At 42.0% G+C, this 25,630-nt stretch overlaps 2 protein-coding genes across 12 annotated transcripts in view; one reads left to right on the top strand and one right to left on the bottom strand.

Moving 5' to 3' along the window:
- BBS4 (Bardet-Biedl syndrome 4) overlaps positions 1 to 4,738 on the top strand; it is a 52,151-nt gene extending 47,413 nt beyond the window's left edge. For all 5 annotated transcript variants that reach the window (XM_024232712.3, XM_054531639.2, XM_024232711.3 and 2 more), the window contains 4 exons: positions 1,400 to 1,469; positions 2,116 to 2,257; positions 3,038 to 3,239; positions 3,756 to 4,738. In XM_024232712.3, the coding sequence (XP_024088480.3) occupies positions 1,400 to 1,469; positions 2,116 to 2,257; positions 3,038 to 3,239; positions 3,756 to 3,865 (524 nt within the window). In that variant the 3' untranslated portion in view covers positions 3,866 to 4,738. The remainder of the gene's footprint in view (positions 1 to 1,399; positions 1,470 to 2,115; positions 2,258 to 3,037; positions 3,240 to 3,755) is intronic.
- A 13,542-nt stretch (positions 4,739 to 18,280) lies between these two features.
- ADPGK (ADP dependent glucokinase) overlaps positions 18,281 to 25,630 on the bottom strand; it is a 33,924-nt gene continuing 26,574 nt past the window's right edge. For 5 of the 7 annotated variants that reach the window (XM_002825636.4, XM_063716711.1, XM_054531644.2 and 2 more), the window contains 3 exons: positions 23,166 to 23,362; positions 22,470 to 22,568; positions 18,281 to 19,813 (listed from right to left, as the gene is read on the bottom strand). In XM_002825636.4, the coding sequence (XP_002825682.3) occupies positions 19,259 to 19,813; positions 22,470 to 22,568; positions 23,166 to 23,362 (851 nt within the window). In that variant the 3' untranslated portion in view covers positions 18,281 to 19,258. Of the gene's footprint in view, positions 19,814 to 22,469; positions 22,569 to 23,165; positions 23,363 to 24,976; positions 25,098 to 25,630 lie in introns of those variants that run through there. The other 2 variants (XM_054531645.2, XM_009249995.3) reach the window with 2 other exon arrangements.

The raw sequence follows: 25,630 nt of genomic DNA on the forward strand, positions 1-25,630 counted from the left end.
AGTGCTGCATTGAACACACACATGCATGTGTCTTTATGGCAGAACGATTTATATTCCTTTGGGCATATACCCAGTAATGGGATTGCTGGGTCGAATGGTAGTTCTGTTTTTAGCTCTTTGGGGAGTTGCCACATTGCTTTCCACAATGGTTGAACTAATTTACACTCCCATCAACAGTGTATAAGCATTCCCTTTTCTCTGCAGCCTCACCAGGATGTTATATTTTGAGTTTTTAATAATAGCCATTTTGACTGGTGTGAGATGGTTATCTCACTGTGGTTTCAATTTGCATTTCTCTAATCAGTGATACTGAGTTTTTCATATGCTTGTTGGCTGCGTGTATGTCTTCTTTTGAACAGTGTCTGTTTATGTCCTTTGCCCACTTTAACGGGCTTGTGTTCTTCTTGTAAATTTGCTTAAGTTCCTTATAGATCTTGGATATTATACCTGCATGGTTTGCAAATAGCTTCTGCCATTTTGTAGGTTGTCTGTTTACTTGTTGATAGTTTCTTTTAGATAGCTGGGTTCTAATGGGACATAGAAATGTAAACAGCCAATGATGTAAGACATAACGGCGATGCTAACTTTACAAAGTAGAGATGGCATTCAAACTGGATCCTGAAAAACAAGCTAGCATGGAATAGCACAGAATGGCTGAGGAGCCACTGTGAAGAAAGGCATGCAGCCATGAAACTGCAGTGTCCCTTGCTGTTAAGTGGGGGGTAGTGTTAGAGAATATGATGGGAGATGAGTCAGGAAAGATATTCTGGGGTCAGATTATGGAGGTCATGCACACAGTGCAAGGACTTTATCTTAGAGGCCATGTTTGTCCAGCTGTCTTCCTAGATCTCTTACGTGCCTGGTAGGAGTGAGTGCATAGCTGGTAGGGAGGTGGAATGGGCAGGGCTTCCAGAGCAGCTGTTTTTGTTTTATATATTAGGTGTCAAGGAAATACTGATTTTAAAAAGTGAGGGGAGTGTTTTACTGCTAAATGAAAGTGTAAAGATCATGGTTATAGATGTGGGGAGCCAGTGAGGATTCCTAAGTAGGATGGTAATGTGGTCAGATTTGTAAGTCAGTGAGATACCTGGCAGCGCTGTGGAAAGTAGAATGGAGGCAGGTGGGGACTTTGACACTGGGGAATAAATGGAAAGCCTGAAACTACTTGGGTCTGAACAAGGGCAGTGTCAGAAAAGAAACTGCAAAAAAAGGATGCATAGAACCTGGCAACTGATTGACTGTGGAAGAGATTGGTGAAGATAGCACCAGGTATCTAAACTGACTTAGTAAACTCTGGTGCCATGAGCTGAGAGGGTGAAGTTTACTTTGGGGGCAGTCTTTAATATTCCTTTTGTCTTCTAAGCTGAGCTCTCCATCTGCAGTGTTTTCTTTGTTGCAGTGGCTCTGACCAATCTGGAAGATATAGACAATGCCAAGAGAGCCTACGCAGAAGCAGTCCACCTGGATAAGTATGCGCTTTGTTGAGAGTGGTACTGGGGGCGGGGGGGGGGGGGTGTTGGACTCTCCAAAGCCATGAGGTGGTGCCATAGCATTGGTGCTGCCTGAGTCAGCCCAGCTGTTCCTCTATGGCATTAGTACACAGCAGACCTCGGTGTGGAGGGATGTATCTCCTAAGTATGTGGTGGCTCAGCAGGAATTGACACTCTGAGAAAATGTTTCCAGTCCTAAACTGAGTAATCAGGAGGCTAGAGAATGTCAGAACTGGCAGTGGGCTTGGGTTGCTGATAGCTATGGGCTAGCTGGAATATCAGATGGGACTCTGGGCTGTTTAATTGAAGATAAAACTTGACTCTTCCAGGATTTACTCCACTGGCATCTTCTAGACAGCAGGGTAGAGATCCCTTTTTCAACCCTGGCCTAGGTAGTCTCTGTTGAGGGCTGAGATGCCAGATTTGGTCCCAATACCAGCTTTGCTTGTTAGGCCATTAATTCCTTGATTCTTCTCCACAGGTCTGCTTAGCATGTATGTACCTACCTTGCTGCATAAGGGAGAAATCTCTACTTAACCAGTTTTGTTTTTGTGTAATGAGAAGGATCTCTAAATGACCATTTGTTGCAGAGCCCCCAGCTCCATAGAATCTCTGTCTGCCACAGGTGTAACCCTTTAGTAAACCTGAACTATGCTGTGCTGCTGTACAATCAGGGCGAGAAGAAGAATGCCCTGGCCCAATATCAGGAGATGGAGAAGAAAGTCAACCTACTCAAGGACAATAGCTCTCTGGAATTTGACTCTGAGGTATGTCTTTTATTAGCTCCCAAGAGTCATAAGTAAGCTCTCAGGAAACTTTCAAAAATCAAGCCCAAATCATCCAAATCCAAGGTATTACACGTTCATGGCTGTTCTGGCTTTGATGTTCCAAGCAGCATGAGTTCATCAATTAATAACAGCCTGAGAAAAACTTTCCTAGAATAATAAAAGGAAATTCAGGCTTACTGAGTTGTTATTGCTAATTCAACTCATCAAAGTTGAGGTCTGTGTCTGTCTGTAGCTTCCTTCTATTTCTTCTTTTTTTTGAGATGGAATCTTGCTCTGTTGCCCAGGCTGGAGTGCAATGGCGCGATCTTAGTTCACTGCAACGTCCACCTCCTGGGTTCAAGCAATTCTCCTGCCTCAGCCTTCCAAGTAGCTGGGACTACAGGCACGTGCCACCACGCCCAGCTAATTTTTGTATTTTTAGTAGAGACGGGGTTTCACCATGTTGGCCAGGATGGTCTCAATCTCTTGACCTCGTGATCCATGTGCCCAGCCCTATTTCAATTCTTGTAGGAAATGCACTGTTTGGCCCAGTAATGCACCAGGCTTGAATTGTTGGGTTTTGAGATCCTATGTGAACCACCGTGCCATCCAGTAAAGGCAATCTATATTCTCTACTGTTTGATAAGTACTTCCTGCCTCAACTGCTAGTACGACCAGACACTATTTCAGCTAAAACCCCAGCTGGAAGACCAAAGAAGTGGGTTGGCTTGTCTCTGACAGTCACGCTTTTGATTCTTTTACTTCCTTTACGGACACAAGATGGTGGAGATGGCTCAGAAGTTGGGAGCTGCTCTCCAGGTTGGGGAGGCACTGGTCTGGACTAAACCAGTTAAAGATCCCAAATCAAAGCACCAGATCACTTCAACCAGCAAACCTGCCAGTTTCCAGCAGCCTCTGGGCTCTAATCAAGCTCTAGGACAGGCAATGTCTTCAGCAGCTGCATACAGGACGCTCCCCTCAGGTAGGATCATACAGAGCTCCATGAAGACCTGGCAGGTACAAGCCACATGTGTCAGCAAAGAGATTATAGCTTTCAGTGAGGTTCTCTTCAGACTCATATGTCCAATGTAGTATTGGCCACAAGGGGAGAAAAAAAACACAGGGTGGCTAAATTGGCACTTGTTTCCTTAAGGCGAGCTATGTAGTAGGTAACAGCTACTCACAGACTTAGTTGGATGGTCAATACACTGGTCTTTCCAATTTTACCAATATGTTATTAAGTATATCCTGTTATGCAATGTTTAATTTTTACTGCTTTATCAGAACTTGACATGTAACTAAATATTTTTCAGTGACTCATTGAAGGCAAACTTGACTGTTGCTTTATTTCTCAGTTATAGTCTTCCCTCATAGCTAATGGATCAGTCCCATTGGTTCCAGAAAATATGGGGTTTCCTCTTGAACTCTAACAGCAAAAAAGAATGATTTCTTCTGAAATTGTGGAACATGAGGATTCAAGTTTTTATTTTGTTACTAGGTGCTGGAGGAACATCCCAGTTCACAAAGCCCCCATCTCTTCCTCTGGAGCCAGAGCCTGCGGTGGAATCAAGTCCAACTGAAACATCAGAACAAATAAGAGAGAAATAAGAATAGAATGAATGACCCCAAAATAGGGTTTTCTTGGGTGAGGATGTGCTGGATTAGGAAAGGTGACATGACACAGGCAGAGTGGCACCCACCACAGAATACAGTGTGTGTTATGATTACGAGGAGCCAGCAGTTGAGCCTAAGGTCCTTCTACCTACCTGGTATTGGCATTTGAGGTCGGAAACCCTCTATTGCCCCATAAGCCAGGAACAGTGAAAAGACAACACAGTTCCTTTAAGAACTGGCAGCAAGGCTTGAGGCTCTATGTATGTAGCTGAGTCAGCAAGGTACATGTTGCTGTCTGCTTTCAAAACTTTTCTCTCCTAGCTGACTGACTCCTTCCTTAGTTCAAGGAACAGCTGAGACAGACCTCTGCTGAGTAGCCCTGTGATGACAAAGCCTTGGTTTAACTGAGGTAATCCTCAGGTTGTGAGGTTTATTAGTCCCCAAGGCAAACACAAATATTAGATTAATAATCCAACTTTAAAAGTATACATTTAAAAGAAAAAAAAAAAGCCCTGTAAGTTGAGGCCCAGCCTGCTGAGTATTGCAGCTGCATTTGCCCAAAGGGAATCCAGAACAAGTCCCTCCCTGTATTTTGTTCTTGAGAGGGGTCAGTCTAGAAGCTAGATCCTATCAGTATGAGGAGGAGCAGCCCAGGGCTTATCTGGATCAGCACCAACGATTTTAAAGAAAAAAGGAAGAGTTTCTTAGATGAGTAATTGTTATTGAAGATAGTGATAACCACTGACCAGATGCTATGAATACACTATGTGTCCTTTTTAGAATAAAGATTACATATCATTATTATTTTGGGGAAAATTGTTATTCAGGTATAGAAACGAGATCACAATAAAAACCTAAAAGAACCTATGATCACAGTCTTCCCTTACCTGTGTCTAATCCTATTTTGAAATTGGAGGAACCTCAAGGCCAAGTTCCTGCTTGGTACAGGCATGGCCTCTGCAGCAACCCTGATGCATGATAAGCCAGCAGTTTTCTTACTGAGGGCCAGTCCCCATTTTGCACTGAAAGTGCCCTTTAATCACCATAATTTAAAGATAGAAAACTGACCTACTACCAAACCGTTTGGAGTTATTTTATTACAGGGTCTGTTTTGGCATTGAAGCAGCACTAACTGAGCAGGACCCCCTCCATTTCTTGTATCTCAAAAAGTATCAGAAGTGATGCCTTTGTCATTCAGCTGGTGGTATGTGGCAAACTTGGATTCGTACCCTGAACAATTGAGAACACTCCTACATCAGCATGGAGTCTAGTATATTAGAATGAAATGGTCTAGTTACTTTCTGAAACTGGAAAAGTCTTGGTGAAAAAAGAGGGAGAGAGAAATATGAGAGATTTAGGAGCTAATATCAACAGGAATTGGGGATTGATTGGATGTGGCAGGTTAATAATTGGGTACCCATTTCGGGGCTTAGATAACCAGGGAGAGTAAAGGAATATTGGACTAGGGTCGAGGGTTGGTTGTGGAATCTAGTTTTAGATGTTTAAGATACCCGATGATGATATCCATCAGACACCTGAATAGCTGGATTTCAGGAATGAAACCTGGTTTCAAGATAAAGATTCAGGAGTAGGCCAGATATGGTGGCTCACACATGTAATCCCAGCACTTTGGGAGGCCAAAGCCAGAGGATCACTTGAACCCAGGAGTTGGAGACCAGCCTGGGCAAGATGGCTCAGACCTCATGTCTACAAAAAATTAAAAAGTTAGCCAGGCGTGGTTGTGCGCACCTGTAGTTTCAGCTATTTGGGAGACTGAGGCAAGAGGATCACTTGAGCCTAGGAATTTGAGGTGGCAGAAAGCTATGATCATGCCCCTGCACTCCAGCCTGGGAAAGAAAGCAAGAACCCATCTCAAAAAAAAGAAAAATTTTTTTTAAGATTCAGTAGTAATTTAGATTTGAGGAATTATCAAAACCATAGTTTTGAAAGGAGTCATCCATGGAAAGCTAGGAATAAGACGACAGGCAACCAAAGAAAGAAAATAAGTATTTAAAGGGAGAAGCAGAAGAGCCCACAAAAAAGAAGCATATGATACAAGAAAAAACCCAGGAGAGTGGTATTATGGGAAGCCAACGAAGAAAGGTTTGGGAAGGGAATGGTCAGCCTCACTGAACACTTCCAACAGAGAGGTACTGTTATCCCCATTTTATAGAAGAGAAAGTTGAGGTTAGGAGAGACGAAACAAATTTTCAAAGGTAAGTGGCAGGACCAGGATTTTAATCCACGTCTGGATGCAGAGCTCTTGCTCTTAACCATAAATAATCAAGCAGTGATGTATCTTTGATGAAGCAGTGGTGGCAACAGAAACTTAAGGACTTGAAGACTGAATGAGTAGATATTGGACTACTTTTATTTCAGAAAGCTTTGATGTAGAGGGAAGAGGTTTTCAGAGGACAGAACTGTATTCATTACTCTGATCTGAGAAACTTAATATTTGGGGACAGAAGGGTAAAAAGGTAGTCTTTTTTAAGTATAGCATGGTGGAAACTGAGAGAATGCAAGAGCAGGGCTTTTGAGTTTTTCCACATTTGGGGGCAAGATGGTGCTTTGCTTCCACGGATAGCAGTAAAGAAGCAATGCTTTCCACATTAATTTGGCTTAGATTTTCTTTTAAAAATAAACTCTACTAGGGTGTGCAGGGTCAGTCTTTTGGGCATGTGAATTTGCAATTTTTCATTCATTCTGGTGAGATAGGAGCTATTCTAACTTCTAGTATGGGGGTTGGTTGCTCACGTCATCAGAATTTGTAACAGAATTAGGAAAATGAAACCAAGAACATAATCACAGCTACGGATGTGGTTTTAGAAAACTGAAAGAGAGAGGCAGGAAGGTAGAAGTATGAACTAGCAATGAGAAAAAAGTATCCTTCTTGCTGAATAATATTGGGCAAAACTGTGCATTCCAAAGACAGTAAACCACTTTGGAGTGTGTCACTACAATGATTATTTTGTTTTCAAGGAAAACTCATTATTGTCTGATAATGGCTTAGTAGTTCATGTTGGATCAATCCTTCCACAAATAACAAATGTAAACAAGTGGGTAAATATAAAATACTCTCTAGGTTTAACTTTTAAAAAATACATATGATTGTTCAAAGAAAAAATATCACAGTGTATTGTGAGGCTGAACATACATAAATAACATGACAACTATAAAGCATATATGGTTGCAAGGTTTCAATATTTTATGTAGTGGGACACAAAACTAATCCTAAATAATTTGTGAAAAGCTGAACATGGTACTAGCCAGAGCAATCAGACAAGAGAAAGAAAGAAAGGGCATCCAGATCAGTAAAGAGGAAGTAAAACTGTTGCTGTTTGCTGATGACATGATCATATACCTCAAACACCTTAAAGACTCATCCAAAAAGCTCCTAGAACTGGTAAATCAATTCAGCAAAGTTTCAGGATACAAAATTAAAGTACATAAATCAGTAGCCCTGCTATATACCAACAGCAACCAAGCTGAGAAATCAAGAACCCAACCCCTTTTACAATAGCTGCAAAAAAAAAAAAAAACAACTTAGGAATATACTGAACCAAGGAGGTAAAAGACCTCTACAAGGAAAACTACAAAACATCACTGAAAGAAATCATAGATGACACAAACAAATGGAAATAAATCCCATGCTCGTGTATGGGTAGAATCAATGTTGTGAAAATGACCATACTGCCAAAAGCAATCTACAGGTTCAATGCAATTCCCATCAAAATACCAAAATCATTCTTCACAGAATTAGAAAAAACAATCCTAAAATTCATATGAAATCAAAAAAGGGCCCACATAGCCAAAGCAAGACTAAGTAAAAAGAACAAATCTGCAAAGCCAAAGTGAGACTAAGTAAAAAGAACAAATCTGGAGGCATCACATTATCTGACTTCAAACTATACTACAAGGCCATAGTCGCCAAAACAGTGTGGTACTGGTATAAAATCAGGCATACAGACCAATGGAACAGAATAGAGAACCCATAAATAAAACCAAATACTTACAGTCAACTGATCTTCGGCAAGCAAACAAAAAAGTGGGGAAAGGACACCCTATTCAACAAATGGTGCTGGGATAATTGGCAAGCCACAAATAGAAGAATGAAACTGGATCCTTGATTCATTAATTTTTTGAAGGTTTTTTTTTGGTCTCTATTTCCTTCAATTCTGCTCTGATTTTAGTTATTTCTTGCCTTCTGCTAGCTTTTGAATGTGTTTGCTCTTTTCTAGTTCTTTTAATTGTGATGTTAGGGTGTCAATTTTGGATCTTTCCTGCTTTCTCTTGTGGGCATTTAGTGCTATAAATTTCCCTCTACACACTGCTTTGAATGTGTCCCAGAGATTCTGGTATGTTGTGTCTTTGTTCTTGTTGAATCCAGGAGCTGGTTTTTTGAAAGGATCAACAAAAGTGATAGACCGCTAGCAAGACTAATAAAGAAAAAAAGAAGAATCAAATAGACGCAATAAAAAATGATAAAGAGGATATCACCACTGATCCCACAGAAATACAAACTACCATCAGAGAATACTACAAACACCTCTATGCAAATAAACTAGAAAATCTAGAAGAAATGGATAAATTCCTTGACACATACACTCTCCCAAGACTAAACCAGGAAGAAGTTGAATCTCTGAATAGGCCAATAACAGGATCTGAAATTGTGGCAATAATCAATAGCTTACCAACCAAAAAGAGTCCAGGACCAGATGGATTCACAGCCGAATTCTACCAGAGGTACAAGGAGGAACTGGTACCATTCCTTCTGAAACTATTCCAATCAATAGAAAAAGAGGGAATCCTCCCTAACTTTTTTTATGAGGCCAGCATCATCCTGATACCAAAGCCGGGCAGAGACACAACCAAAAAAGAGAATTTTAGACCAATATCCTTGATGAACATTGATGCAAAAATCCTCAGTAAAATACTGGCAAACCGAATCCAGCAGCACATCAAAAAGCTTATCCACTATGATCAAGTGGGCTTCATTCCTGGGATGCAAGGCTGGTTCAATATATGCAAATCAATAAATGTAATCCAGCATATGAACAGAACCAAAGACAAAAACCACATGATTATCTCAATAGATACAGAAAAGGCCTTTGACAAAATTCAACAACCTTCATGCTAAAAACTCTCAATAAATTAGGTATTGATGGGAAGTATCTCAAAATAAGAGCTATCTATGACAAACCCACAGCCAATATCATACTGAATGGGCAAAAACTGGAAGCATTCCCTTTGAAAACTGGCACAAGACAGGGATGCCCTCTCTCACCACTCCTATTCAACATAGTGTTGGAAGTTCTGGCCAGGGCAATTAGGCAGGAGAAGGAAATAAAGGGTATTCAATTAGGAAAAGACAAAGTCAAATTGTCCCTGTTTGCAGATGACATGATTGTATATCTAGAAAACCCCACTGTCTCAGCCCAAAATCTCCTTAAGCTGATAAGCAACTTCAGCAGTCTCAGGATACAAAATCAATGTACAAAAATCACAAGCATTCTTATACACCAATAACAGACAAACAGCCAAATCATGAGTGAACTCCCATTCACATTGCTTCAAAGGGAATAAAATACTTAGGAATCCAACTTACAAGGGACGTGAAGGACCTCTTCAAGGAGAACTACAAACCACTGCTCAGTGAAATAAAAGAGGATACAAACAAATGGAAGAACATTCCATGCTCATGGGTAGGAAGAATCAATATTGTGAAAATGGCCATACTACCCAAGGTAAATTTATAGATTCAATGCCATCCCCATCAAGCTACCAATGACTTTCTTCACAGAATTGGAAAAAACTACTTGAAAGTTCATATGGAACCAAAAAAAAGCCTGCATTGCCAAGTCAATCCTAAGCCAAAAGAACAAAGCTGGAGGCATCACACTACCTGACTTCAAACTATACTACAAGGCTACAGTAACCAAAACAGCATGGTACTGGTACCAAAACAGACATAGATCAATGGAACAGAACAGAGCCCTCAGAAATAATGCCACACATCTACAACTATCTGATCTTTGACAAACCTGAGAAAAACAAGCAATGGGGAAAGGATTCCCTATTTAATAAATGGTGCTGGGAAAACTGGCTAGCCATATGTAGAAAGCTGAAACTGGATCCCTTCCTTACACCTTATACAAAAATTAATTCAAGATGGATTCAAGACTTAAATGTTAGACCTAAAGCCATAAAAACCCTAGAAGAAAACCTAGGCATTACCATTCAGGACATAGGCATGGGCAAGGGACTTCATGTCTAAAACACCAAAAGCAATGGCAACAAAAGCCAAAATTGACAAATGGGATCTAATTAAACTAAAGAGCTTCTGCACAGCAAAAGAAACTACCATCAGAGTGAACAGGCAACCTACAAAATGGGAGAAAATTTTCACAACCTACTCATCTGACAAAGGGCTAATATCCAGAATCTACAATGAACTTCAACAAATTTACAAGAAAAAAACAACCCCATCACAAAGTGGGCAAAGGATATGAACAGACACTTCTCAAAAGAAGACATTTATGCTGCCAAAAGACACATGAAAAAATGCTCATCATCACTGGCCATCAGAGAAATGCAAATCAAAACCACAATGAGATACCATCTCACACCAGTTAGAATGGTGATCATTAAAAAGTCAGGAAACAACAGGTGCTGGAGAGGATGTGGAGAAATAGGAACACTTTTACACTGTTGGTGGGACTGTAAACTAGTTCAACCATTGTGGAAGTCAGTGTGGCAATTCCTCAGGGATCTAGAACTAGAAATACCATTTGACCCAGCCATCCCATTACTGGGTATATATACCCAAAGGACTGTAAATCAGGCTGCTATAAAGACATGCACACGTATGTTTATTGCGGCATTATTCACAATAGCAAAGACGTGGAACCAACCCAAATGTTCAACAATGATAGACTGGATTAAGAAAATGTGGCACATATACACCATGGAATACTATGCAGCCATAAAAAATGATGAGTTCATGTCCTTTGTAGGGACATGGATGAAATTGGAAATCATTCTCAGTAAACTATCGCAAGAACAAAAAACCAAACACCACATATTCTCACTCATAGGTGGGAATTGAACAATGAGAACACATGGACACAGGAAGGGGATCATCACACTCTGGGGACTGTTGTGGGGTGGTGGGAGAGGGGAGGGATAGCATTGGGAGATATACCTAAAGTATAATAATAATAAATAAAAATAAAAATAAATGCATACCCCCCAAAAAAATAATAAATAAATAAGGTCTCACTGTTGCCCAGCCTGGAGTGCAGTGGTTCAAACAGCTCACTGCACCCTCGAACTCCTGGGCTCAAGTGTTCCTCCTGCCTCAGACTCCCAAGTAGCTGGGACCACAGGCATGCGCTACCATGCCCAGCTAATTTTGTTTAAGAGATGGGGTCTCACTTTGTTGCTCAAGCTAGAAAAAAATAAATTTTTAAAAAGCCAGCATAGCCAGGCATGGTGGCTCACACCTGTATTCCCAGTACTTTGAGGGGTGGAGGCAGAAGAATCACTTGAAGCCAGGAGTTCAAAACCAGCCCAGGCAACATGGTGAGACCCCATCCCTACAAAAAAAATTTAAAAGAAAAATTAGCTGGGCATGGTGGCACATCTTGTGGTCCTAGTTACTTGAGAGGCTGAGGCAGGAGGCTCACTTGAGCCTGAGAGGTTGAGGCTGCACTGAGCTATGATCTGTGATCATGTCACTGCACTCCAGCCTGGATGATGGAGCGAGAGCCTGTCTTAAAACACACAAACACAAAAAACCCATTATGTTTCTTAAATGATAAAGGACTGTTACATAAAATATACAAATAACTTCAAAAACTCTACATTAAGAATACAACCTGAAGCCCGGCACGATGGCTCACGCCTGCAGTCCCAGCACTTTGGGAGGCTAAGGCGGGCGGATCACTTGAGGTCAGGAGTTGGAGACCAGCCTGGCCAACATGGTGAAACCACGTCTCTACTAAAAATGCAAAAATTAGCCGGGCATGGTGGTGTGTGCCTGTAATCCCAGCTACTTGGGAGGCTGAGGCAGAAGAATCGCTGGAACCCGGGAAGCAGAGGTTGCAGTGAGTGGAGATCGCACCACTGCACACCAGTCTGGGCAACAGCAAAACTGACTCAAAAGCAAAAAAAACAACCTGACTAGAAAATGGACCAAAACCCCTCACCTCACCAAAGACACACAGATGGCAAATAAACATGTTTAAAAATGCTCCACATCATATGTCATCAGAGAAATGCAAATTAAAATGAGATACCACTACATACCTATTAGAATGCCCAAATCCAGAACACTGACACCACCAGATGCTGGTGAGGATATTGAGCAATGGACTGTCATTCACCAATATTGGGAATGCAAAATAGTATAACCACTTTGGAAGACAGTTTGGCAGCTTCTTACAAAACTAAACATACTTTTAATGTTAGAACTCAGCAATCACACTCCTGTTTACCCAAAGGAGTTAGAAATGTATGTCCACGGGTGGGGGGAGGGGGGAGGGATAGCTTTAGGAGATATACCTAATGCTAAATGACGAGTTAATGGGTGCAGCACACCAGCATGACACATGTATACATATGTAACTAACCTGCACACTGTGCATATGTACCCTAAAACTTAGTATAATAATAAAAATAAAATAAAAAAAAGAAATGTATGTCCACACAAAAACCTGCACATGGATGTTTACAGCAGCTTTATTCACAGTTGCCAAAACATGGAGGCAACCAAAATGTCCTTCAATAGGTGAATAAATGAATAAACTGTGGTACATCCAGATAAAATACTACTACTCAATTCTAAAAAGAAATGAGCCATGAAAAGACATGTAGGAAACTGAAGTGCATATTACTATAGAAAGGAACCAATTTGAAATGGCTGCATCCCACATGATTCCAACAATATGGCCTTCTGGAAAAGGCAAAACTATAAGACAGCAAACGGATCAGTGGTTGCCAGGGGTTAGTAGGCAGGGAAGGATGAACAGAGCACAGAGGGTTGTTAGGGCAGTGAAATTACCTTGTATGATACCATAGTGGTGGATGCATGTTGTTATATTAATATATTTGTCCAGGCCAGGTGTGGTGGCTCACGCCTGTAATCCCAGCACTTTGGGAGGCTGAGGGGGGCAGATCACCTGAGGTCAGGAGTTTGAGACCAGCCAGGCCAACATGGCAAAACCCCGTCTCTACTAAAAATACAAAAATTAGCTGGGCATGGTGGTGCACGCCTGTAATTCCAGTTACGCAGGAGGCTGAGGCAGGAGAATGGCTTGAACCTGGGAGGTGGAAGTTGCAGTGAGTCAAGATTGTGCCACTGTGCTCCAGCTTGGGTGACAGAGTGAGACTCTGTCCAAAGCTATAGAATGTACAAGACTGAAGCCTAAAGTAAATTATGGACTTTGGGTGATAAAGATGTATCCGTATATATTCATCAGTTGTAACAAATGTGCCACTCTCGTGGGAGATGTTGATAGGGAGGGAGGAGGTTATGCATGTGTTGGGGCAGCTGGTATATGGCAAGTGTCTGTATTTCCTCTCAATTTTGCTATGAACCTAAAACTTCAATACCCTTTCTCAGCCCCTGAGAAAGTAAAAACAAAACAAAATCATAAAAATTCTCAGCAAATAAAGAATAGATGGGAACATCTTCAACCTGATGAAGGGCATCCATGAGAAAAAAATGCAATGGATATTATCATATTTAGTGAAATATTGACTACTTTGCCTCTAAGATCAGGACCAAGGCAAAGATGTTTGCTCTTACCACTTCTATTCAGCATTATACTGGACTAGAGTTCTGGCCAGTGCAATAAGGCAAGAAATAAAAAGGCATAAAGACTAGAAAGGAAGAAATAAAACTCTTTACAGATGACATGATTATGTAGAAGATCCTAAGGAATCCTAAAAATAAATTATTAAAAGTGACTACACCCAAGTGGATTTGGCAAGGTCACAAGATACAGTCAATGTACAAAAATCAATTGTATTTTTATATACAAGCAAGGAACAATTTTGAAAATAAAAAAAATCACAAAAGTGTCAAATACTATTGATATGAAATAGTTAGGAATTTAACAGACTACATGTAAGACCTCTACTCTGAAAACGGCAAAAGCACTGGTGTGAAACAGAAGGCCATTATAGAAATATATATCATGTTCATGCATTGTACAACTAAACACTGTTAAGATAAAACTTCTTCCGAAATTCATCTATAGATCCTATCATATTCCCAGCAGGTTTTGGGGTAGAAATGGACTTGACAAGCTGGCTCTAAAATGTTATGGAAATACAAAGGACCAAGAACATGTAAAGCAATCATGGAAAAAAACCAAAATTGGAAGACTTACACTGCCTTACTTCAAGACTTACTATAATAGTGCTCATGTAGCACTGGCATAACGATAGACAAACAGAGCAATAAAACAGAAGTGAGTGCATACACAGACCTTACAGTTATACAGTCATTTGATTTTTGATAAAGTTACCAAAGCAATGCAATGGGAAAATCTTTTCAACCAATGTTACTGGAACGACTGTATAGCTGTATGGAAAAGCAATCTGGGGGCAGGGGTTGGGGAGATGTACAACACGGTGACTCTACTTAATAATGTATTATTGAAAATTTGCTAGTATATAAAAATACAATACAAAAGAATTAAAAAATAATAATAAATTATTGAAAATTGCCAACAGAAGATTTCAAGTGTTCTCACCACAAAAAAGTAACTGAAACAATGCATAATTAGCTCAATATAGCTATATACCTATAGCTAATGTAAATATATACATATTTCAAAACATGCTGTACATGATAAAAACTTATACATTTTATATACAAAGTGAGACTATATTTGTGACATAGGCATGGTCCAATACTTCTTTCGGCATAGAGAAGAACATTAAGACATTAAGAAAAAGGATATCAAGCCACAGACTTGGAGAAAGTACAAAACATATCTGACAAAGGACTTGTATCCAAAATATTTTGGATACAACTCTTATTACTCAAAAAAACCTAACAACCCAAACAACAACATACACAAAGCAAACAACTGGGGGAGAAAAAGGCAAAAGATTTGGACACTTCACAAAGAAAGATATATGAATAGTCAATAAGCACATGAAAAAGTGCTCATATGTCATTAGGGAAATACAAATTGAAACCATGCTGAAATACCACTGTATACCTATCAAAATGGGTAAAATTAAACATTGACAACTCCAGATGGTTGTGGGGGAAAAAAGCAACCACAACTGTTATATGCTGTTTTAGGGAGCGTAAATGGTCCAACCATTTTGGAAAAAAGGCCTTTCACCCAGCAATTTCCCTCCTATAGGCCCTTACCCAAGAAAAATGACAGTACATCTACACAAACACTTGTTGACAGCAGCTTTATTCATAATAATTCCAAAGTGGAATGCTCTGTACTCACAGTGGAGTACTATCTAGCTATAAAAAGCAACCAACTACATGCAACATGGATTACTCTAAAAAATACTATGCTAAATGGAAGAAGCTCTATACAAAGGACTAAATACTGAATGACTCCATTTTTAAGTTGCATTCTGAAAACAGGCAAAACTAATTTATGGTGGAAAAAAATAACTGGTTGTTCTGGGGCTTGAGGTATGGGGTGGGGATGACTTGGAAGTGGCATGAAGGAACTATCTAGGGTGATGGAGACTTCATTTTTGCTGCTCCTTGCAGATCAAGACTAACTCAGGCAATGTGCTTGGGGCTGTCCATTCTGAATCTTTTTTTTTTTTTTTTGAGACAGAGTTGGCTGTGTTGCCCAGGCAGAAGTATGTGATCTTGGCTCACTCCAACCCCCGCCCCATGGGCTCAAGCAGTTCTCTTGTCTCAGCCTCCCCAGTAGCTGGGATCACAGGCACCCACCACCACACCCAGCTAATTTTTGTATTTTTAGAGACCGCACCTGGCCCATTTTGAATCTTGATAGCCACTTGGGTTAGGTAAGTGTATGCATTTGTCAAAACTTACCTGGCTGGGCGTGGTGGCTCACGCCTGTAATCCCAACACTTTGGGAGGCCAAGGCGGTCCGATCACCTGAGGTCAGGAGTTCAAGACCAGCCTGGCCAACATGGTAAAACCCCATCTCTACAAAAAATACAAAAATTAGCCGGGTCTAGTGGCAGGCACCTGTAATCCCAGCTACTTGGGCGGCTGAGGCAGGAGAATCGCTTGAACCTGGGAGGTGGAATTTACAGTGAGCCGAGACTGAGCCACTGCACTCCAGCCTGGGTGACACAGCGAGACTCTGTCTCAGAAACAAAAAGGCCGGGCGTGGTGGCTCATGCCTGTAATCCCAGCACTTTGGGAGGCCGAGGTGGGTGGATCACCTGAGATCAGGAGTTTAAGACCAGCCTGGGTAACCTGGTGAAACCCCATCTCTATTAATAATACAAAACTTAGCTGGGCATGGTGGCGGGTGCGTGTAATCCCAGCTACTCCAGAGGCTGAGGCAGTTGAATCACTTGAACCCAGGAGGTGGAAGTTGCAATGTTCCGGGATTGCACCGTTTTACTCCAGTCTGGGCGATAGAGCGAGACTGTCTCAAAAACAAAAACACAAAAACAAATTTACCAAATGGCACACTTAAAATTTGTGCAGTTTCACTATATAAACATTTTTACCTTAAAAAAAAAAAAGACCAGAAAACAAAATGTTAAATTATTACAAGTAGCTTTTCAGTGATTTAAAATAGTTCTAAAGAGACCAAGGAAATTGTCTGTTCGGCTTAGTTATAACTGACAATTATTTAACTCTTAAATATGTGCCCCATACTGTGCTAAATATTCCACACGGCAGTCTCCTTTAATCAACAGCCCTATGAAGGTAGATACCGTCATTAACCCCATTTTACAGAGGAGCAAGTAAGGCCCAGTAAGGGTAACTTGTCCAACATCATTCACTACTCACCACCTCAAAACCTTTTGTAGAATTTAGATTTCTTCTCAAACTTGCCAGGAGAGAATACAATGCAGACTGTACCTGCATGATAAGATGACGGATTTTTGGCTGTACTCTTACTTCTTGGTAGTGCTTGGTATCTTACTTCTTGGTAGTGCTTGGTATGCTGCAGCTTTTCTTTTCCCTGAAACTAAAATCAGTTTCAAATGAAAGCCAGAGGAAGTGTACCAACGGTTTTCAGGAAGACTCACTCTTCACCAGGCATCCTTTTTAGGCCAATGGATTTTCAAACATTTCTTCATATAAAATCATATGTAAAATACCTTTGTAAAACACCAAAGCAAATGGTTGAGAAACCTGAAGCCCCCACCTGTTCAGCTTATCCTACCCTTCCAACTCACCTCTGCATAATCTGTCTTGTGTGATAAATACCTATCACTTCTATTGCTTAGCTGCTTCACAAAAAAGGTGGACATTCTGCAGGGGGATGTATGTATGTTCAAATCTATATACACTCAGTCACTGACATTTTACAAAACAATACTTATACTTACCCTTATAATGTATGATGTTTTTATACTTTTTGTGATAACCACCAAATGGATTTAGTGGCTATTAGTTCAAGATCCATTATTTGAAAAACACTGCTCTAGGGTATGTGTAGTCTATACTCCCTGAACTAGTCTTTATTGGCATCACCAACCAAAAAATGGAGAATCAGTTCAGAATATACACTCAGGACCAGGGGCTTAGTCAACTTAGACATTAGAAAAGATCATGTGAACACTTCAGGACTCCTAATAAAGTCTTCTTAGGTTTAGAATATAAATGTTTCAATTCTTGAGAAAATAAAAATTTCATGTGAGCCTTTCTAATAAAAATAGGCTAGAAGGTTGGTAGTTATTTTTAACTTATCTGGGAAACAGAAGGAAGAGGTAGCAGCCAGAGATTTCCTTAATTTAAGCCTAGAATGCAGCTTTGACTTACAAGCTGCATTCTAGGCTTAAATTTACTTTGAAAGAGTAATCAAGCTTTCTTATCCAAAGCAGGGAAAGGGAGGTCACAAGTGAAGAGCTTGAGGTAGCTTTAAGATTCCAGAAGCTGCTGTAGGCCCAGGGGAAATGAAGACCCCTGAACTAGGCAGGCCCACCACCAGCTGCCATGTTCATACTGCCCTCTGAACAAGCTGAAAAGGCTCACCATGCTCTCAAACTGCTATGCTCCAATTCAGCTTTAAGTGGGCTACTTCATACTAGTACTTTCTGTCACTTTCAACCCCACAGGACAGGCCTATAGCTCAGGCTCAGCATGAGGGACTGCAAGCACCTCAAGAGCAAAGTAACATGCACATCACAAATGAAGATCAGAATGATTTTTATCTTATCTGGTTCCAGAGTGGTGATGGAGACAAAAACCAATTACAGACAGAATTCCTGAAGTGTAAATTGTTTTTAATATATTTAAGAGCACACAGAAGTCTTGATTTATAAAAAAATAAATATATAACATGACAGATTTACTGATGATCCTGGAGCTCTGATGTCAAACTCTTTAATGATCAATGAAAACATAAAACATCCGTGATCTGTTATACACACAGGAGCATATTCCAGTTTTAAAAAGCAAATTCCTTGAAGGCTCAGAACGAACAAAAATCAGTCTTTACGGCAGAAAGCACATCCAAAGCTAGGCAATGAAGTTCAGCCTGGGCCACGTGAACCTTTCACCAGCCAGCCTATAACCTACAGAGCCAGGACAGGAAAGCACGATCCTTCAGCTCATGACGCCACCCAGGCTTCCAGACAACTGCAGAATGAAAGAGTCCCTCAGAGGCTCCCCAGCCCCTGCTGCCATCATAAAGCACAGGAGGGATTGTTTTGTCCTTAGCGGCTCTGTCCTAAATTTGAGGGCAGGAGACTGAGAAGGTTATGCTCATTAAATATTGTCATTGTAACACTGAATGGAAATCATGATCCTTGCCCATGGGCACTGAGCTGAGAGATAGAGGAACCTCACATGAGGTTTCCTAGAGACCAGGATGTTGGGTGAGTGGGCGTGCACTTCTCAAGTGGGCAAGGAAGAAGTGCTTTTCTCCAGCTGACATGCTCTCAGGGGTGAAGAAGTTTGAAGTTTGGCTTAAAATACTTGATGGTGCTGCATAAACTGGGGATTTAGGAACTGAGTTTTTAGCTCTGTGACACACAACATAAAAAACAAAAATCCAGTCTCATTAGCTAAATTCTGATTAAAATCTGAAATGTTTTTATGGAGTTGCCAACAGGCTGGAATGTATCTGATACAGTTTAATCTGCTTTTATTTCTTTGGCTGTCTTCCAAACCACTTTCTTCCTGTAATTCTTAAGCTGGCTAGTTCTCCTTCCTCAGAAAAATTACCCCTAACAATCTTCCTAATAGTGAGGGTGTACTTCCGAATAGAAGAGTCCTTCGGCTGAAATGGCATCTCCAAGGCCTACAGTTCGAATGGGGTCTCTACATACCAATACTGGTGTGAAGTGGAAGGATATTCCCTCTCTGTGCCATTCTACTACTGGCTTGTTTGGGTTTAATACAATCCTGGAGCCTGCCTCCGAATGGGAAGTCATGAACTCTTGGGGTGCCCTCAGAGACACTCGGCTGGTGTCTATGGTTTCTGTGGCGCAGGCCTGTGTCCCAGCCACACGAGCTCCTGCAGCCACAGCTGCCAGCTGGTTGGCCCAGTGTCCATCCACAGTTGCCAGGATGTGGTAGACCAGTGTGTGGAAATGGATCCTGGTGAGATCCGAGACTCTGCTTTTACTCCTCCCGTGTTCTTTCAAGATCCAGAAGAGGATGTCACTGACCATGCCCACATCAGGAACACCGTTCCAGGAAGAGAGAGAAGAGTGAGGTCCAGAGGCCGACTGGGTGAGAAATAACAGCTCCTGTTCATTCAGCCCAAAGGAAGTCACCGCGGGAAAGACCTGCTAACAAAAACAACAACAGGTATCTTTCTGATGGAGATAACCTGGCTCCTAAGATGTCTTATGACACAGCCAGTGACTAAATGACAGGGAACATAAGCAGACAGCTTTCTTCCTTGACACAGGACTCCCTGGCCCTGAAGTCACTGTTCTAGCTATCACACCCCTATCTTCACCTTCATCATCATTTGGGAGAAATTGGAAAGCTGCAGTAACATTGTTTCAGACCCAGTCTTTTGTGATATGCCACTGTAAGACAAAAGGCAGAGGTGGCTATATTTTGTGTTTCCTTCCATGGTCCCTAGCTTTTGCCACTGCACACATAGGAGATACTCTTACCACTGATGGGGCATGGCTCTCAGTTCCTGAATGTCAGCAGTATTAGACCAGTAAAATGGAGGCCTCAAGCAACATACTGTCAGGGTTATGATTTTTTTGTACAAAACACCAAGAAGCAAAAAGCATACAGTTTCATGTTAGAGCTAAGCTTTTTAAAAGCAGGTGTGGGTTAGGAAGACTGTCTGAATTTAGCAATAACACTGTAAGAAAAAGATTACCAAACAGGAGCCCCTGTTTTCTGTCTGATGGGGAACCACTATATCCACCTCCCCGTCTTTCTTACTTAGCACTTCCCTCCTTAGAACCAGAGAACCACACTGAAGGTAACAATTTTTGCAGAAGAGAGGAGTCCTTGTATATATGTGTGCATGTATAAAATGGTTTTAAAAATTGAATGGCCTATATCTTTGTTGGAGCAATAGCAGCTTTCCTTCACTGCATGTTCTTCTGTGTCAGGCACTGAGCTAAAGGCTTTATTTCATCCAATTTTTACTGTAATCTTCTGAGGGAAGGAGGGACTGCCTCCATTGTACAGACTAAGCCTCAGAAGGGTTAAGTAGACAGTTACAGAGAAAACGAAATAGAAATGGCTCATTTTTTTAAAGGTGAGAAGAAAAACCCGAACAAAAGCTATACTGAAAAACACCAAGAGCGAACCCAAGTATAAACTATGGACTTTGGGTGCTGATGATGTGCCTGTGTAGGCTCACTAGCTATAACAAATGTACCACTTTGGTGCAGGCTGCTGGTAGTTGGGGAGGCTGTGTGTGTGAGGGGACTGGAAGTATATGGGAACGCTCTTGGATTCTGCTCTATTTTGCTATGCACCTAATAGTACCATTAAAAAAATGAAGTCTATCAAAAAAAAAAAAACCAGAAAAAAACGAACGACAGTCAGCCCTCCATATCCGTGGGTTCAACCAACTTCAGATGGAAAACAGAGTATTCAAGGATGTGGAACCTGCAGATAGGGACGGCCAACTTGTCTAATCCAGATTCCACAGGGCCAACTGCAGGACTTAAAACATCTGCAGATTCTGGTATCTGGGAAGGGTTCTGGAACCGCCCCCACCACCCCACACACCGCTGATGACGAGGGATGACTGTATACTGAAATACCATTTTTTCATCTGTCAGACTGATATAAATGCAAATTTTAACATTCTGGTAGCAAGGATATGAGGGAACAAGCATTTGTAATTATTGCCAGTGGGAAGTAAACTCATATAATTCTTATGGAGGGCAATCTGGCAATCTCAAAATTACAAATGCTTTTTTATGCTCCAGTCCAGCTGTTCTACTTCTGAGACTTTCTCCTAAATATGGACTTGCTCACAGGTAAAATAAAATCATGTATAAAGTTGTTCACTGCAGCACTGTGTGTAACAGCAAAGGGCAGTAAATAACCAATATGTCCATCAAGAAGGTTCAGGTTAAGTAAACGGAGGTACATCTACACATTCATTTTAACCATGTGGCTGTGAAAAGACAGAGGATACTCTCTATGTTAGCGATGCAGGAAGATCTCCAAGATATATTTAGTGAAAAAAAGAGCAAAGTGAAGAACAGAGTATTCAGTAGGCTATGTTATCTTTTTGGGTAAAAGGGGATGGAAAACAAAATCAGGATATATTTCCATATTTTCTTATACTTGTACAAAAGAACTCTGGAAATAAACTGATGAAGGGTACAAGTAGGGAAGGGGAGGAAGTAGGGAGACTTCATTGTATATCTTTTCATAGTTTTTGGGTATTTTTTAACCAAATGAATATATTACCAATTAAAATTAGGTAACACTAGATTGCCAGGTGAGGTAACTTGCCTGAGTTCATGAAGCCTGTGAGTGCAAGGCTGGCATGCCAACCCAGGTCTCCAGAGCTTGTGTTCTGAAGCTTCACCTGCTCAGATTTATACTAACAATGCTGCTGCCCAGAGGCAGGCACTGAACACCCAGATGCCTGAGGAAGGAGGGAGGTTCCCTCAAAGTTTCTTTGCTTTGAGCTTCTTGAAGTTCAACTGAAAGCAGCTGAGCTGGGCTTTCAGTTTTTTCCACTCACTTTCAACTTTTCCATTCCAGAGGGGAAATATGATCGACAATCTGTTAGTTACACTGCCATAACTTTAACCTAGTAGGAGATACTGTTGTTTCAGAACAGTCCTGGATCCTTATTTGGATCTCCATGGACTTGGGTCTGAGTGACACAAACCTACATGTCAGTGAGCCAGTCCCTGAGCCCAAACAGATGGTCCCACTGCACAAAAAAGCTTCTCTGCAAGGCTCTATGAGGATCAGGGCCAAACAATGGTCCCATGAGGTTACCTGATGGACAATGCTGCTCATGAGCTCCCTGTTAGTCATACTGGCCAGCTCTAGGTGAACTGGAATACCAGCGGGGATGTCAGAAATGGAGGTTACAACCTGCAAAGAGAAGAAGATAAGCACTGCCATTAGAAATAGAAGGAAGTCAAGAAAGAGGGAAGAAAAGATCAGATCCTGAGAGGCGGTTCCTCCTGGTAATGGCCTTCTTTGCATGCTCACGGGAGCTACAAGCAATGTGGGTCCCCCACCGCCTCTGTGGACAAGGGACACTCTTCCCACCAGGGAAGACTAGGCTGTGCATAGCCATCAGGGATACAGAATCAGAGATGGCAGTTCACTTCGACTGCTGTACGAATCTGTAGGAGTCGCAGCATAGCTGATGTGACGTGAGATGATACAAATAACACAAAGGACACAAACTACAAACCCTGCAGCTTGCAGCCATGGTCGGTTTAGCACAGGATGCAGAGGCTCAGGCAAGAAGATGTTCTGACCTGTCCTACTCAAGCTGCTGCCCACGTCTGAAGGGATACAGTGAGGTGCCTCACTGCAGCAGGAGGCAAGCTCCACAGCCAGCTGCCAAGATATGTCCCTGGGAGGCCAGGACCTAAGACAAGGCAGCAGATGCCAAGAGAGGCTGGAACCTGAAGAAAACCACCAGCTGAGATCTGTGAAATTCTGTAACAGTGCCATTACCTCCAAGAGTCTCTTCCTCTGGAGCTCCTTGCTTTGTCCCTCCATCATGTGCAATCCAGAGAGGACCACCAGGTCTGGCTGAAACTCCTCCAGGCTAGACACAAACACCTCCAGCATATTCATGGCCCCGTTGGAGAGGTCGTGAGAGAAGATGAATCGGTTGGCATGGGGAGCTTTTAACTGGCCCCACTCCTCCCCTGGAAAAACCCAGTCAACACAATGGGAAGAAAAGGAAGAGGCTTTAGGTCTCCTAGCTGTGGGGGCACTTTCAGGCACCTCATGGGAGCCTTGGCTCCAAGCAGGCTGGTTTCTGGCTGAGGAGACCCCAGCAACAATGGTCTAAGGTCAGCATGGCACTGCAAGAAACAAACCAAAAACCTAAACCCAAACCCAGCCAAGAAACAGAAACATAGTATGGGTGCTATATGCCTTTTTCAAGGTAATTAGCTCCCCCTGACTCCCAGGAGAGCCCTACTTGAGCTCTCAAACACAGGAGAGACAGTACAGAACGGCAGCATGACTTCCAAATACCAGCATACAGTGCGCAGCACGCACGCCCTGCAGACAGTACAGGCTGTCATTGTTTAAAGCACATTCTTCCTCACAGCATTGCCCTGAGCATCTTTCATTCAGTTGGAACTTAAGCAGGCTGAATTTCTTCCCAACAGCCAAGCTCACTGCATCTCCTCTTCCCTGCTGCCCATCAGTGGTTTCTGGGCACCTGATCCAAAGGGTCAGACTATCTGGCTGCTCCAGTTGCTTCTAAGTGAGTTGCTTTAGAGGAATGACTGTTTAAAGACCCAAGTTCAAGTGCTAGTTCCTCCCTAAATGTGAAGCCTTTCCTAACTCTAACACCCCTAAGCAGACTTGATTACCTCCTTTCCGGTGCCACCACTGTACCCTAATATAGGACTGAGGCACATGATTTTGCAATTCCTTTTTCTTTTTTCCTTTTTTTTTTTTTTTTTTTTTTGAGATGGAGTTTTGCTCTGTTGCCCAGGTTGGAGCGCAATGGCGCGATCTCGGCTCACTGCAACCTCTGCCTCCCAGGTTCAAGCGATTCTCCTGCCTCAGCCTCCCGAGTAGCTGGGATTACAGGTACCTGCCACCACGCTTGGCTAATTTTTGTATTTTCAGTAGAGGCGGAGTTTCACCATGTTGGCCAGGCTGGTCTTAAACTTCTGACCTCAGGTGATCCGCCTGCCTAGGCCTCCCAAAGTGCTGGGATTACAGGCGTGAGCCACCATGCCCGGCCCGCAATTACTTTTTCCAAGTGTCTATCTCCAGCAGTAGACTGTGAGCTGAGGGCAGGGCCTGTGTCATCCTCTATCATATTCCTTCTGCATCATGCTGTGTCTGGCATATAGCCATGGGAATGAATTAACAAAAGAACAAGCAAATAAGAGAACAGACTGATGACCTAAATGCCCATGACAACAAAAAATATGGGTATGAACCCCAAATCCAACATTTTGCAAATCAACAAAGACTCTGTACGATGGGAAAAATACATTACATTGATATTCTCCAGCGAGCAAGACATGGACTCAACCCTTGAATAGTGACACTGCTAGGAAACACGACCTAACTGAACCTAGGAGAAAGAAGCCACACTGTATTCAAAATACACTGATTTCTTCAGGAAGTGACAGAGGCAAAAATAAACAGGCTTCTGCAAGGCAAGGATGAGAAGAACCGTGCAGAGCTGCTTGCTGTTTCCACAGGAAACAAGACAGCAGATGCCAAGAGAGGCTGGAACCTGAAGAAAACCACCAGCTGAGATCTGTGAAATTCTGTAACAGTGCCATTACCTCCAAGAGTCTCTTCCTCTGGAGCTCCTTGCTTTGTCCCTCCATCATGTGCAATCCAGAGAGGACCAGCAGGTCTGACTGAAACTCCTCCAGGCTAGACACAAACACCTCCAGCATATTCATGGCCCTGTTGGAGAGGCCAGGGCAGGGGGCAGACGCAAATGGATCTAATTCTGCCTGTAATGGTAGTTAGCGCCCCTCTTTCCTCACAAAGTGTTGTATTCATTTCTGCAAGCAATCTCTTCTCAATGTATCATCCTGCCCTCAGCCAGTAAGTCAGCAAAACCTCTGCGTAGTGACTCACTGGATTCCCAGCCCAAGCCTGACAATGGGCTTCTCTGGGGAGATCTGGTAAGAGAGAATGTGGAAAAAAAAGCAGACAAATCCCTTGGAATTTCCCTATTGAGGTCAGAGAGAAGCTGGGAATGGATTTCTGTTGAGAGAGCTGAGCCCAGGGCTGCTGCCACCAGACTAGGCTCCCTCCTTGGACCTAGGAAAATGTCACCTCACAAAGTTTAATGGAAGTCCACTGCTTTGTATGCAGAAAAGGCATAGGAAAGAAAAACGGAAGTGTGAAGCTTATAAACCCAGGGATGGAGACACTCTCTTTGTGAGGTAAACTGTGCTGTCTTCCTTAACTACATACAAGGCACA

This window comes from Pongo abelii, chromosome 16 (assembly GCF_028885655.2).
Source record: "Pongo abelii isolate AG06213 chromosome 16, NHGRI_mPonAbe1-v2.0_pri, whole genome shotgun sequence".
NCBI lineage: Eukaryota > Metazoa > Chordata > Mammalia > Primates > Hominidae > Pongo > Pongo abelii.